Consider the following 13,619-nt stretch of genomic DNA (forward strand, 5'->3'; position numbering starts at 1 on the left):
TACATCAGAACAACCTTCAGAAATCACCCTAATAGTAATTGTTCAAAAAGAACATGATTTTTCCCTCTATTTCCCCATCAAAGCACCAAGTTCACAAGACTTACATCAGAATGGGATCGAACAGCCATTGTTGGAAAGAAAAACCTACAATTATTACAACTGTTCTACTATGGTGGAATTCTCATTTTCTGCTGCAGTACAGCAAAGGCAAGTCTGGTGATAATGTTTCAATCTATTTTTCCATGATTTTACATTAGGGGTCAAGGATTACTATAACTGGCCATGCAATTGATTGTGCTGATTTCCATCACTACCAGTATCAAAAGCAAATGAAAAGAAAAATGAGGAGCACTGAGATTTCTTCTTGGAAAATAAAAACTAGAGAAAACTTTAGTGGCACAACTTGTGTTTTCCTACAGGGCTTTGTAGTTTAAGCTAACTTACGGTGCCATAAAGTAGGAAAATATATGAAAAACATTATCACAACTGGTTGCATCTTGTTAATATCAGACCAGGATTTCACTTTTGCTTTACTGCTGAATAAAAGCTGGTTCTTCCCTCACGAGTTTTATTATCCAGCTGCCTTAGGATTCTAAGACTTTGCAAGAATTCCCTGAAGAATGCTGAATTTTGTTGAGTTTTTGATAGCAATTGTGCTGCTGCATGATTTCAGTGATAATGCTGATGAAATACAGAAAAATCAATACGTTGTGGAAGTAAATCCTTGAAAGTGGTACATGTAGATTCTTGTTAAGCAGTCTTGTAAAACTGCAAACTGAAGTAGAAGTGTCAATAGGTATCAATGATCATTTTGAAATTTAATGTAAATGATAATACTGCTGAATTCCTTCCCTTTACCTTCCCCTTCAGCTTGTCAGATCTTTTCAGAGAGAAGGATGCTGGGTGAGATGTGGTCTCAGTCACACCATATTTACCTTCATTTAAAGCCTCTGAGTCCATCTGAAATATTCCTGAATCATGAGATCAGAATGAAATCCAGTGTAGACCAAATATAACAGAAAGGAAGTTGAAATCTGATTAACACCTTAAAAATTTGTATGGATTCAAGTTTCTGTGTGGTTTCCGTACTTAATTTGTTTACAACACCAAGAAAATCTACTTCCATGCATATATTTATTACACAAAGTATAGACAGTCTTTAAAGAAGAAGTGTATTTGTTTTTGCAAAAGAAAGCATATCCAGCAAATGCAGATGAACTTTGTAATCATTCATCTCACCATTAAAATTAAAAAGGTAGACTAGTCCTCATCTTCATGTTTGAATTAAAATTTAAAACAAATTTTTTAAATCCTTCCTTTTAAGCCCCTAATGGAATGAAAGAAGAAAATCTGGTTGCCTATGCCATTATGAATTTCAGAGTCTATTCTTGCTGATGAAATTTGTATGCTGTATTTGAACAAACTGTCATGCTAATGACATTCCTCAGTCTGGTGTCTTCAATAATAAGCAAACTGAGTTTTAAAATGTAGTTGATGGGATTTTTTTCTCTCTCAGACACCCTATGAGGAAAAACAGAATTTCCCATTTACTTTCATGACCTCTGATTTAAAAGCAAAGATTGCACATTATTTACTACTGGATGATTTTCCTGAAATTTAATGAGGACTAAGTACAAATATGACAGAAGTAATTATCACAGTTTTATTCTGCACAGTCAGGGTCTCCTTGTGCTGTAATTGCAAGCCTTTCATTCAGCTGCCGATACCAGAGTTATTATCATAGTACTTTATGTTATTTCAGAGAGGAGGAAAACAGATTTCTACCTCACTTTTACCCTGCAAATTTATCCTAAGGACTCATTTTGCCTGGCCTCATGCTACAGCGAAATAAAAGACATATGGGAAGAACTTGGACTAAATCTTTCCTGATTCTCTTTACCCATTCCCAGCTGCACTGAGGCCACCAATATAACCCCAGTTTTCACATCCTACTGTGAAGTACTGAGGTATTGAGGGGGGCAGCATTTTTTAAAAGGAAGGAACGTGGGCAGGTGGCCAGCTCATTGTCTAGCACAGGGATTTTTTTACAGTGTGCTGCTGCACTCATTTAGACTTCAGTGAAGGTTGAGTGAGCCCCAGCTGGAGACTGGACCACTGACCCAGAAGCTGGAGATACCCAGAAACATGTATGGGACTGGCAGCCTCCCTCTCTGAAGCTCAAATAGAATTACTTTATTTTACACCCTTCCTGCACACAGGGAGGAAAAAGCCTCTTCCCGTCAGTTCATCCTGTACTGATCCTAAACTATCAATGCCCATCTCATGACAGTGCTCACTCCTCACCCAGGCTCTGCAAGGAGCAAATGCACTAGGAGCATCCCTGTATTGACAGGATAATTACTGAGGTTATTTAAGTTGAAACAGTCTGAAGGAAAGAAATGGTAGGTTTTTGCAAGAGTGAGTGAAAGCAGTTGTACTGATACTCCACATCCACTGTGTGCTTTCATGGACACTCACTAAATGTGTGCCTGCTACCAGAAAAGATCTCAAGTAAACAGCAGTAGAAATAGCACAAATGTCCAACTTAGGCTTCACTAGCTGTATAAACACAGTAAATATTGCAGAATCAAGTGTCCAATTCAGTATTGCAGTAGGCATTTGAACTGGGGAGAATAGAGACTGAGTATCTCTGCCACTTCTATATTCAACCTCATTATACAAAAACTACATCGGATTAACAAATATGTTTACACTATCTGAAGATATTTAACTTGGCTTGAAATTCAGCAGTTTTCAGGGAATCCTTCCAGACCATGGGTTTGCAAAGCAGGGATTTCCTCCTATCAGCCCCACACTGCACCACCTTCAGGAAACACATTTTGATCTGTTGCTTTCAAAGCAGCAAAATGACTACTGGCTTAGTGGAGCAAACTCATGTAACTAACTGGAGCATCTCTTTCCTTGGAATAGCAGGTCTACACAAATGTCAGCTATGGCACTCTCTCCCCACAGTAGGGTCTCTGTCCTACCAGGAAGAAGAGGAACTTGAATTTTTTTCTTGGCAGTTTTTCTTGGCTATATAAGTTGCTGGGCACTAATCCCAATCTAATGAAACACTTGTGAACCCACTTATTTCTGGGCATAGAAGTATTTCTGTAAGAGATACAAAGACAGCCATAAGAATTTTTGGTTCATCAGTGTGACTTGTTGTGTTGAACAGAAATCTTGAGTCTGGGAAAACAAAAAAAGAAATATGTTCTAATCCTGCAGAAGGACCCTTATTAAGAGCTGGATGGAAAGGCAAGATTACAACCCTTTGTAAAAACACAATAGCTAAAGCTGTGGGAGCAGGGACCCTGTGCTTGCATGAGCTTTGGGAATCCTGATAAAGCAAATCTCTTCCCGGTTTTGTCAGTGGCATTTTGCAGTCCTGTTTCTTCACTTACAACACTACTTAATCTAATACTTTACTCTTCAATGTAATTAAAAAAACAGTTACACTATAATCCAAAACTACAATTGTAACAGATACATACACACATGCCAGAATTTACTCCCTTCTCCAGCCAAAACTGTATACTAAAACTACTTAAGCTGTGTCTACACAGACTTTTGGGCAGTTTGCAGAAACCCAGCTTTTCAGTAAAAACCCAGCAGTTGTACTGCTGTCAACACTGAACTCGCCTTAGCACTGTCTACAGATGCTGTAATTCCACTTTGATACCACGTTGTTGCCATGTGAGTTACAACCAAGCTCCTACAAGAATACAATATCTCACTTCCAGTTATCACCTCCCACTCCCATCCTTCCCACAAAACCTCTCAGTTTCTACTATCAGATGAAGCCTTGACCAAACCAGCTGGGTCCTGAAGACACAGACAGAGCACTGAAGCCCTGGAGCTGGACCTCTGTGTATGATTTTACAAGCAGGATGGATATTCCTTGGAAAACGACCTACTGTGATCCCCTGATCCTGCTGCCAGACAGAGCTTGGTCTAGTCAGAGATATACATCAAAGCAGTCTAAAAGCTCTAATCTGTGCCTATCTACCCTTGTCCTCTGAAATGGAAACTGGCAATCCCTCAACATGCAGGTGCTTTGGTTTCCCCTCTATCCTAAGCCAAAGACAAAAACATCCCAAAGGTGTTTTTTGGCTTCTGTGTGGTTTTTAATTCTTTGAATAAAGCACTTTTATGTGTTGAAGGAAATGAAGCTTTGAACTCTGCTAAAATAAAGACTAGGGAACACTTTTTATGTAGCTGTTGGGGTTTTTTAAATAAAAAAAAAAGTATTGTCAACAACATTGGAAGGAAGCAGCCTGTAATTTCATGCTGTTGCAAATTGTCAGCTGCCTTGCCCACACAAAGTCATTTAAGTGGGGGAGTGATACTCCCCAGGAAAATGAGCCAGTAATGGCAAATACAGCCCACTGCAGTGAGATCTTATTCTCCATCCTAAGTTCTTTCCCACAGTTTCCCTATAATAACTTTTTGGTGGCTAATTAATGTGAATAAGAATTGTGAGAAAAAGCGACTGCAATACCAGCAGTCCCACAAGGTCAAGGACACAGTGCCTTTTTCCCCCTTCACTTGGATATCCTGACACTTCCACTGGGATGCTATGACAGGGCTATGCCACTGGCATTACTGTACCTGTTTAGTGTCTACAAATAGAGACCTTTTTTCCCTATCACCTTTCATGGACAAGAAAAGGCTTCCCATTCAGCTCACACAGTCATGGGAAATGGCAGCTGCGCAACACTGGAGTATCTGGACACAAAAATTGGACTGACCTACTTTGCAGTTGGAATGAATACACACGGGCTAGGAGATCCTGTTCTTACTTTCAAAACAGCAAGCTCATGGAAGAACCAGGAGAGCTACAGAACCAGCAGACTGTGCATCACTAGGTCAACATAAGAAAGGTAAGAGGAAATGTCACTTCCTCATGCAGAAGAAGCTCAGAAATCTGTGGAGCTCAGCTCTCCATGCCTACAGAAAGCATTCCTCCTACTGTAGCTAGCAGGACAATGCAAAAAAGAACAAGCTATTTTTACCTCTTGGGAGAAGGAAAAGCTCCACTAATGTAAAGCACTGAATTTTATAATCTGTAAGTTAATAATGTCTAATGTCAAGTACAGAAAAACAGTATTACAAGGTAGAATGAGGGTTATCTAGTGACTTTTTTTTAGTAAATAAACTTCAAGGGTATTGCATGCTTATACATTTCTCTTCAATTTGAAAGGACAGGCTGAAGCACCAGTGGTGTGAGGTGCTCACAACCTGAGAGCAGCAGTAAGGTGCCTGGAGTGACCCTATTTTGACAACAAGGAATGGCAAGGATCAATTATTTGGAATACTTCTTATAGGTTACCATACTTACAATGGGACTGGCATTGATGTAGTCTGAAGTGTCATGGCTGCTTTCACCTTTCAGACATATCCTGGAATGGTCATCTGCAAAGGAAAAAACAAGAGAAGAAAGTTTCTATACTAGTATTCTACCCATTTTATGTTAGACAATTCAAAGTCAGATTAATGTGCTTTCCAAGACAGGAAAATATCAGAAAGGATATTTCCTTCTGACTCCCAACCTAGCCATAGGGTTGATACAGCCACAGTACCACAGCCTGACTCAGACATGAAACAATAGAATATTGCAGAGACTCAGTATCACAAAGCCTGTTGTCATGAGATGCACTGTGGTGTGCTACACCTCTCATAGGAAAAAAAGAGAATCTCTTCTGTTCAGGGAGTTTAAGATTTAAACTAGGCAAATCACTAAAATCACTAAACCCCCCCCCAGCATTATAGCAAACATTCCTGTGCTTGCAGGGTCATGGAAGAGGGAAGCTGATGAGACTTTGTCCACCTGGCTTCTCTAAAATAGGAACAGCAGGGACATGGAGATAGAGCTGAGAGCTGGACAGTAAATTAATCTGTCCTGGTCAAAGACCACTGCTGTGTGGTGCTCCACTAGTGACGTGGGGAGACAATATGACCTGGAGATGATCATGGGAGAGAGAAAATGCCAACTATTTCACTTAAAGTACAACTGGAGCACACACAGACATCTTATACTTCAGACACCAGTAAAGAAAACAGCAGTTCTGGACACAGGAGACTCCTGTTGTTTGCCCATCACCACAATTATTTCATCACTTTTTAACCTGGAATTTTACTGGTGCTAGCTCCATTATATTTCAAGCTGGTACACCCCAAACTCTAGTCCCTTTTAAAAAAAATTATTTCTACATCAGAACACGTATAATGGATGGGTTTTATTTGTCTGTACTAAGGCAGAGACAATGCAGATATCTGCATCTATTCCAATCATCCAGACTCACTTTCTGTTATGAGAAAAGAAATGTTTCTATATGATGAGTCATTTCATCCTGATTTAGCTGTCACAAACAGGCCAAATTGTGTTCAACAAATGCCATTTCTTTCCACTGACTAAAGAAAGAAAGCCCAGACCACACTCAGATAATTTTAGAGATGTCTAAGTCTATGTATGAATCTCAAACAACTTGTACCTGACACATAACCAGCACAATTTATACTTCTCAGGAAACCTACCCTGCACAGTATATGGTAGAAAGAGGTTGTGGAGCTGCCCTTTCTGTAACCCTATACAGCTGAACACAGAGAGTGATGTTTTGTGAGGACAGAGGATCTTTCCACTGATTTTTCAAACAGACAAAGAGGACCTTGTCTAGTGGCCTGAGACACCACTCCAAGTTGGCTGTTAAGTACCAATCATTATTTTAATCATGAGGAATAATAAATGAATTATCAAACTTATAAGGACCATACAGCAAGGTAGAGACAGAGAGTTTGGGCTCTGCTTAGGTTTATTCAACAGCAATGCCATGGCAGTTCAGTAGATGAGCAAGACAAAGGGATGTTTGTAAGAGTGCTGTTTATAGTCACTCCATCTCACCCAACAGTGTCAGCAATCTTCTCCTGGAATAAGATTAGGGATGCACAAGTCATGTCAAATAACTGAAGAGATATTCTTTACTATTCACATAAAATTACTTTCCCTGCTAAGGTTTGAGGATAAAGAAGACAAGAAAGGGAACATGCTCATGAACATTATTCTTTTCCACCCTACTTTGGCACCACTGCACAAAAAAAACCAAAACATAAATAAGAACTTTAGACACCTCAGATCTTGGGCTACCCAATATTTTTTACAGGAGGCTTTGTAATGAGCAATGTCACAGAGTGCTCAAAGAATTGCAGCTCTGCAGCCTTCTGGCTTTGCAGGAGGTACACAGGTTACACGCAGTAAATGTGGTCTCACATACCTTAAGCTAAGCAAGCACTCAGGATAAGCCTTGTTCATTGAATAGCAAAAGTGTTTGAACTAATCACCAAAGGAAATGTGTGAAATGTTTTCAGAGGGATGAAGGAGAGAGAGCAGACAGTGATTCATCAGCACTTAGCAAACAGATGTCAGGGTGACTCTCCAATAAGAGTCAGGTGTGAGATCAGTAACTCACGGATCTATTTCTTTTAAAACATAGTGTTTTATCCAGATTTAGTGTTTTATCCTCTGATTTAGCGTGCCATGCCATTATCTTGCAGTCTTGGAGGGTTTATCAGAGGGCGAGACATGTTAGGCTTGGTAGTGAAAAGGTGTTGGGACTTGGTATTTGCTCTTAGAAAAAGGAAGTGTACAAAAAAGGTTGTACATGTTTTTCTGCATATATCAAGAGTTTGCACCCATGTGTGCTGCTGTTGCAGCATCAAACATTCATATTGACAATGAACAGATTGTGCTTGTCTATGCCTGTTATCACCTCAAAGCTTCTAGGAACTAGCATAATAGCTCTTCTGAAACAGGCAGGGGAAGAAGAAAAGAAAAAAAAAATAAACCAAAAGAATACCATGGACACCAGATTGTTACGTTAACAATGAGCAACTATGGGGAAAATGCTGAATGTACAGCATTTCTTTTTTTTTTGGCAAACTGCATATTGATTATGTGAGAAGCAGGAAAAGCAGGAAATACAAGTAAGGAAGGTATGTCAGAAAAGGAAGATACATAAGCTCAATCTAAATAATGAGAAAGAAAGATGAATGAAGAAATAGGAGAGAGGTGGTAATAAGGAAGTGAGAGAAAAGACAAATGCTGTTACTAGCTACTGCAATCTGGCCAAGCTACAACTCGTCATCATTTTAAGTATTTACAATAGCTGCTGCTGAATGCTGAGCTGCTTTGCATTTGCTATTGCTCCAGCCAAGCCACAGCTGAAAGAAAAGCAAAATGTATAGATGGATACATGTGGCAGAGAGAGAGGCTTCCTAAATAAGAAGGTTAATATTAACCTGTAGCTCCAGAGAAACACAGCACAACGTTGGATTTTATATACATGTAAAATATAAATTATAAAATATAGAGGATAGAGCATCAAGGACATGATATAAGCAAACACACATGAGTTTACAGTACATAAATCTCAATTTTCAGACTGAAAAAGCTATGTTTTGATGTCTACACATAGATATCTTCATGTGAAGTGGTAAATGGAGCTTGATTTAGGTGGCTAAACATGGAAATGGACTGTTGGAGAAACTGTAGGGTAGATGAGACATTGCACAAGGAGAGGAGAGGACACAAGATCCCAAGACTTTTACCCTATTAGGCCAGCATCTGGAGCTCACACAGGATACACAGCGGCATCCTAAAGCTATTCATTTCACTATAAACCAAATACCAACTGTGGCCACTGCACAGCTCTCCTGATGTCACTGCAGGGACTGGTTCCTCACTGGCTCTATCAGGGGCTTTGACACCTGGCTCACATGGAGGCAGCTACATGGAGACACTTAAATTCAGGCAGCCTGATCTACTCTCACAGACTCATGCCCAGAAACTTGGTTTCAATGCCTCAGTGTAGGTTTCTACTGATATTTGAGAGTCCTAAAGACACTTGGGCTAGCAGGCAGGAGGGTCACAAGTCTTCCACAGAGCTGTTGTTATACCTACTAGTGCCTGGGTACCTTGAGTACTTTGGGCATCTCAAACAACACTGGATTCCTGTGCTTAAATGACTTAGTCAAGCATAAAATGCCATTACTATCTGAATTATTATCTGAATAATTATTATTAATTAGCAATAATTATTATTGACCAATACTACAGTAGTAAGTAATGTCAATCTTTTATTTCTCTCACAGTGGCCCTGCAACTTAATGAAGATTATTTTTGTTGTTAGATGGAGATTGAAAGCTTGTAAAAGTAAGACTCATATTTTCTCTCTGTCTTTTGTTTCCTTTTAGTCAGATACTTCTGAAGGAACAGAATCAACAAACAAGGTTGAAAACAAGGAATATGAGCAAATTTGGGTTGTCTGAATCCAGGCATCACAGAATAAAGCAAATCTTACAGCAATCAACCTGGCACATCCTGTCTGGATCATCATTTTCTTCCTTCTAGATTTAGACTGATTTTTGGTTTTTTTTTTTTTTTATTTTATACAAAGCACTACACAGGACTCCACTGAATTAAGAAAGTGAAGAACTACTGAGAAATTAAAGTAGTGAAGCCTGAAGACTATGAAGAATCATAATTTGCTGATTATTATTATTTTGGCTATAGATGATCTGCAGAAAATGGAGCTTTTCTCTTTGCTCAGAACTGCTGCTTCCTTCATTTCAGAGCACTATTTGCACATGTATTCATAGCATGGATAATGCACATAACCCTCTGCTCAGGTGTTCCCATCTCTGCTGCACAATCCCAGGCTATGCCCTCAAGGCAAACAAGGCTCAGATCTGGGTGCCTGTTCTGCCCCTAAATGCTCTGCTCTCCTTTAGAGGAAAGGCAAAGCCCAGAGATAAGCAGGTTGCTTAAATATACACCACGCCCCATGGACCTGGCTGTGGTGGACAGTTTTTGATAGATGTTCACTGCAAAAAAGTTGTTTGCCGAATGTTTAAAATATCTCTATATATTAATGGTGTACAAAAATAAAAACATGCAGTCTTGACTCTGTTGAGATGGCTTAATTTTTCAGAGATGCAAAAAGAGAAAAAAATTGGAAAGCTTTTTTTGAGCTGCTCATGTATTCATAAACAAAATAGGCATCAATAAATTATAGCACTAAATATCAACACCGTGTGCCCTAAATTATAGCAATCTGATTCTTGATTTGATAAAAGGATACAGTTTTGTTAATTTAGAAGGTCCAGATAACTTGTTAGTATTTTTTAAACTAGTAATTAGTTAAGTGCAGTGTCAAGGTGTTCTGCTATCAAGTATTTTAAAAGCTGCTTGTATAGGAAATAGAAAAGTTAGGTACAAGAGTAAGCTATGAAAAAATTGTGATACTAATTAGATGAGTTATATAATCAGTAAAAATAATACTGTATTACTTCAAGACTGGTTTAGAAAGAAAAACACAAAGCAAATACAACATATTAAAGCTTCTTTGAAGCCTTTCTAAGAGGAAATCTTCTATGTGAATTGGCAATCTTTTTCTACCTTGTCAAGGTGATTATGAATATGAAAGGGGTAAGGAAACACTAACAAGGCATTACTCTGTGAGAATTCACTGAATGTAAAATAACAGCTCTGTAGAATATCAAAAGCATATCACGTTTGCTTCTTCATACATTGTGAAGCAAATCTATGGCTTTTTTTTAAAATAGTTTTAATGCCTAACACAATTTAAAAAAAGTGGGCAAACTGGGCCCTCTTATCTCAGTCTAATCTTAGAGTCTAAAATAACCATCACCTTATCCAAATTTAATATTGTTTAAACTGTATGCCAGACTTTCCATCCATCAACAAAGTAGTAAGTAGTTTAAACATATATAACATGACAGCTGTTTACCAGTGCACAGCAACCTCAGAAATTGAAGGCAGGTAATTTTGTGCAATTCAGTCAAAAAGGAAATTTCCCAGCGCACTAATATTTGTAATAGAAGTTTCCACATGGAAGAAACAAAGCAAATGTATAATTTTACCCTTTAAAATGTACTAAAACACTTAAAGTTAAAACTTCAGACAAATTACAGTCACCCTATCCATGTCCAAATACCTTCACCAAATCACATTTAATGGTATAAGAACATGCCTTGGAAGAAGCAATGGCAGAGAGACACTGACCAATGGCTAGTCAGTGCTGGCTGATACATCCATGAGGTACAATATGAAATATGGTGAAAAGAGACAGATTACCTGTCACTGTCCCTGAGTGTATTTAAAAGACATGTACATGTGCTATTCAGAGATGTGGTTTGGTGGTGACCTGGCAGTGCCGGGTTAACGACTGAACGTGATGATCTCAGATGTCTTTCTTAACCCAAATGATTCTGTGACACCCAAGTTAAAAGCCTCTGCTCTTTAGCACTGTCACAGCCATGATACTTCTGGATTCAGAGGTAGAAAAGCCTAGTCTGAAGTTTTCTATCTTATAGCTCATTGAATCATGAAGACACAGTTTCTACATTAGTCAAATAACCAGCACCAATTTCTGGCAACATCTGTAGCTCCCAAGCTGCCTCTGTGGCAGCAACCAAAACCAGTCCAGCTTAATTTATGAGCAGGAACTTGAAATATCTTAAGATAGTCTGACTGTAAGTCCATATTGATGGAACACTTCAAGCAGGAAGATTAACTTGGATCAATACATATTTTCATGGAAAATTATCACTGCCTATCATGTCAGTTAAGTGCTGCTTTTTTTCAGGATGTAAAAGGGCACAGAAGGCTTGCACTACTTTAACTTTCATGGTGACTTCTTTAGAACTTCTCAATAAGCCTGATCCCAAAACACATGGAAGTCAGCAAAACTTCTGCTGTTGCCCCAAAAGTCTTTTGACCAGCACCATATTTACTCAGGAGAATTAATACTGCTAAGTTGCTGTAATCCTCTCCTGAGTAGAAAAGAATTGCAGAAAGAGTCACTACCTAAACAAAAGAGACAAACCCTGCTGAAGCAAATATACAGCGACTGATAGGCTCAGTTAAATTACCATGTCCTTCCAAAAAATCTTCACTCTAAATCTGGCTATGACATTTACTTAACGTGTTACCTGTCATTTCCCCATTTCTAAAGGAGGAATACTACTTACTCAACATTCTCTTAGGGAAAATTAATGTTTTCAGGGTACTTTAAAAATTAAAACAGCTATATATGTTTGCCAAGCTATCCAGCTGGATTGTGGGCATGCTGATTGAGAGCGTTTTGGTTGCTGTGGACTGTGCATATATTCTCAGTTTCATTTTTGTTTCATTGGTTGCTTAATGAAATATGTGTCCATACATTACCAATGTAATCTATGATATATATATATATATATATATATTTGCATGGCAAAAATATGTTACTTTTATTTCAAGCTCAAAAGGTGGCTGCTTACAGGAAAGAGCAGATTCTAGGAATATAAAGATTGGTTCCTTTTTTTTCATTATTTTTATTTTTGTGTATTTAAAGAAGCCTTGCTGAGAGAAGCCAGTTTCAAACTTACCCACTGAAGCCTAAAGGGGCTCCTTCAGTACAGCTGAGTATCTGATAAACAGATTATCTGGCTCTGCCTCTAGACTGCTTGTATTACTGCTGGATGGACAAGAGACCAACTTGTCTCGGTCAGAAGAAGAGACTTCTACTGAATAGCTACAGATGCCACTCTTGTACAGACAGTATATTCCAGCACTGACAATCACTCTGGCTATGGAATGTGGTGAGACAGCACAGCTCCAGCAGCAGCGTTATGTGGCACAGTTGTGCATTTTTGTAACATATATGCAATCTACAAGGAGACAAACAGGGTCCGGTAAGACAACAGGACATGCACCCAAGCCATAGTTATAGCACAGCTTTCCAGTACACATAGAAACCACTCAACATTGTTTACCTGCCTTCTGCAGCTTTCACACCACCATGCAAAAAATATTGGGGAATGTATCAAGAACCAAAATGCCATGATGCAAAGGGAAGTGTACATACATGGCACCACGGCCCGGGAGCGGTTCTTCTGGACATTCTCCTCCTGCTGTGCCACGCTGCTGTCGTTGGGCTCAGCCTGGTAAGCACACAGAGCTTCCCACTCCTTCTCCAGACGGTTCTTGTTCTTCAGGTGATCTTCCATGTAGGACTGGAATTAAAAGAAAACTGCATTAAGCAATGGCTTAGCTAGGCTGAAAGCTAAGCTTAAAGGATTTTTCTCAAAGCATGGGAATCCTGAGCCTTGGGGGAAAAAAGAGGCTCAGTTTTAAGGTTCATTTATTTACTTAATAGAGAGTTGACTTCAAGCTTATTTGTGCTATAAAAAATGAGAATGATAAAATGTACCAATGGTAACAGAGAGGAAATATATAAAACATCCAGTCACTGAGCTTTAGGAGAAAATTATTTCTTCTTCAGTACCTAGAAAATGTAAGCCCAAATGTCTCTTTCATCAGGCAATGGAAAAGAAACAAAGTTCAACTGATAAAAATTACTACAAACAGCAACTTCTGTCAAAACAAAGGATTTTACAACTAAAGTTCAAGCACATATGCATGTCACAACAGTGATAGAAATATTGAAAATAATTTAAAAATTGCCTGGCTGAACTGTTGTAGCTCTGGGTCATCAGAAACTCATCAGAAACTCCTGCAGATGAACAGGCACAGAGGGCCTTGAACTGAGGAGGTGTTG

The 13,619-nt window shown here is 38.9% G+C and overlaps 1 protein-coding gene across 1 annotated transcript in view; it reads right to left on the reverse strand.

Annotated features, from left to right (window-relative positions):
• PTPRN2 (protein tyrosine phosphatase receptor type N2) overlaps positions 1-13,619 on the reverse strand; it is a 630,254-nt gene that overhangs the window by 44,847 nt on the left and 571,788 nt on the right. Inside the window, exons 15-16 of the mRNA XM_041487587.1 lie at positions 12,927-13,074; positions 5,345-5,418 (exon numbers count right to left, since the gene is read on the reverse strand). Coding sequence (XP_041343521.1) covers positions 5,345-5,418; positions 12,927-13,074 — 222 coding nt within the window. The remainder of the gene's footprint in view (positions 1-5,344; positions 5,419-12,926; positions 13,075-13,619) is intronic.

Source organism: Pyrgilauda ruficollis, unplaced genomic scaffold (assembly GCF_017590135.1).
Source record: "Pyrgilauda ruficollis isolate IOZ18807 unplaced genomic scaffold, ASM1759013v1 scaffold12, whole genome shotgun sequence".
NCBI classification, from domain to species: domain Eukaryota; kingdom Metazoa; phylum Chordata; class Aves; order Passeriformes; family Passeridae; genus Pyrgilauda; species Pyrgilauda ruficollis.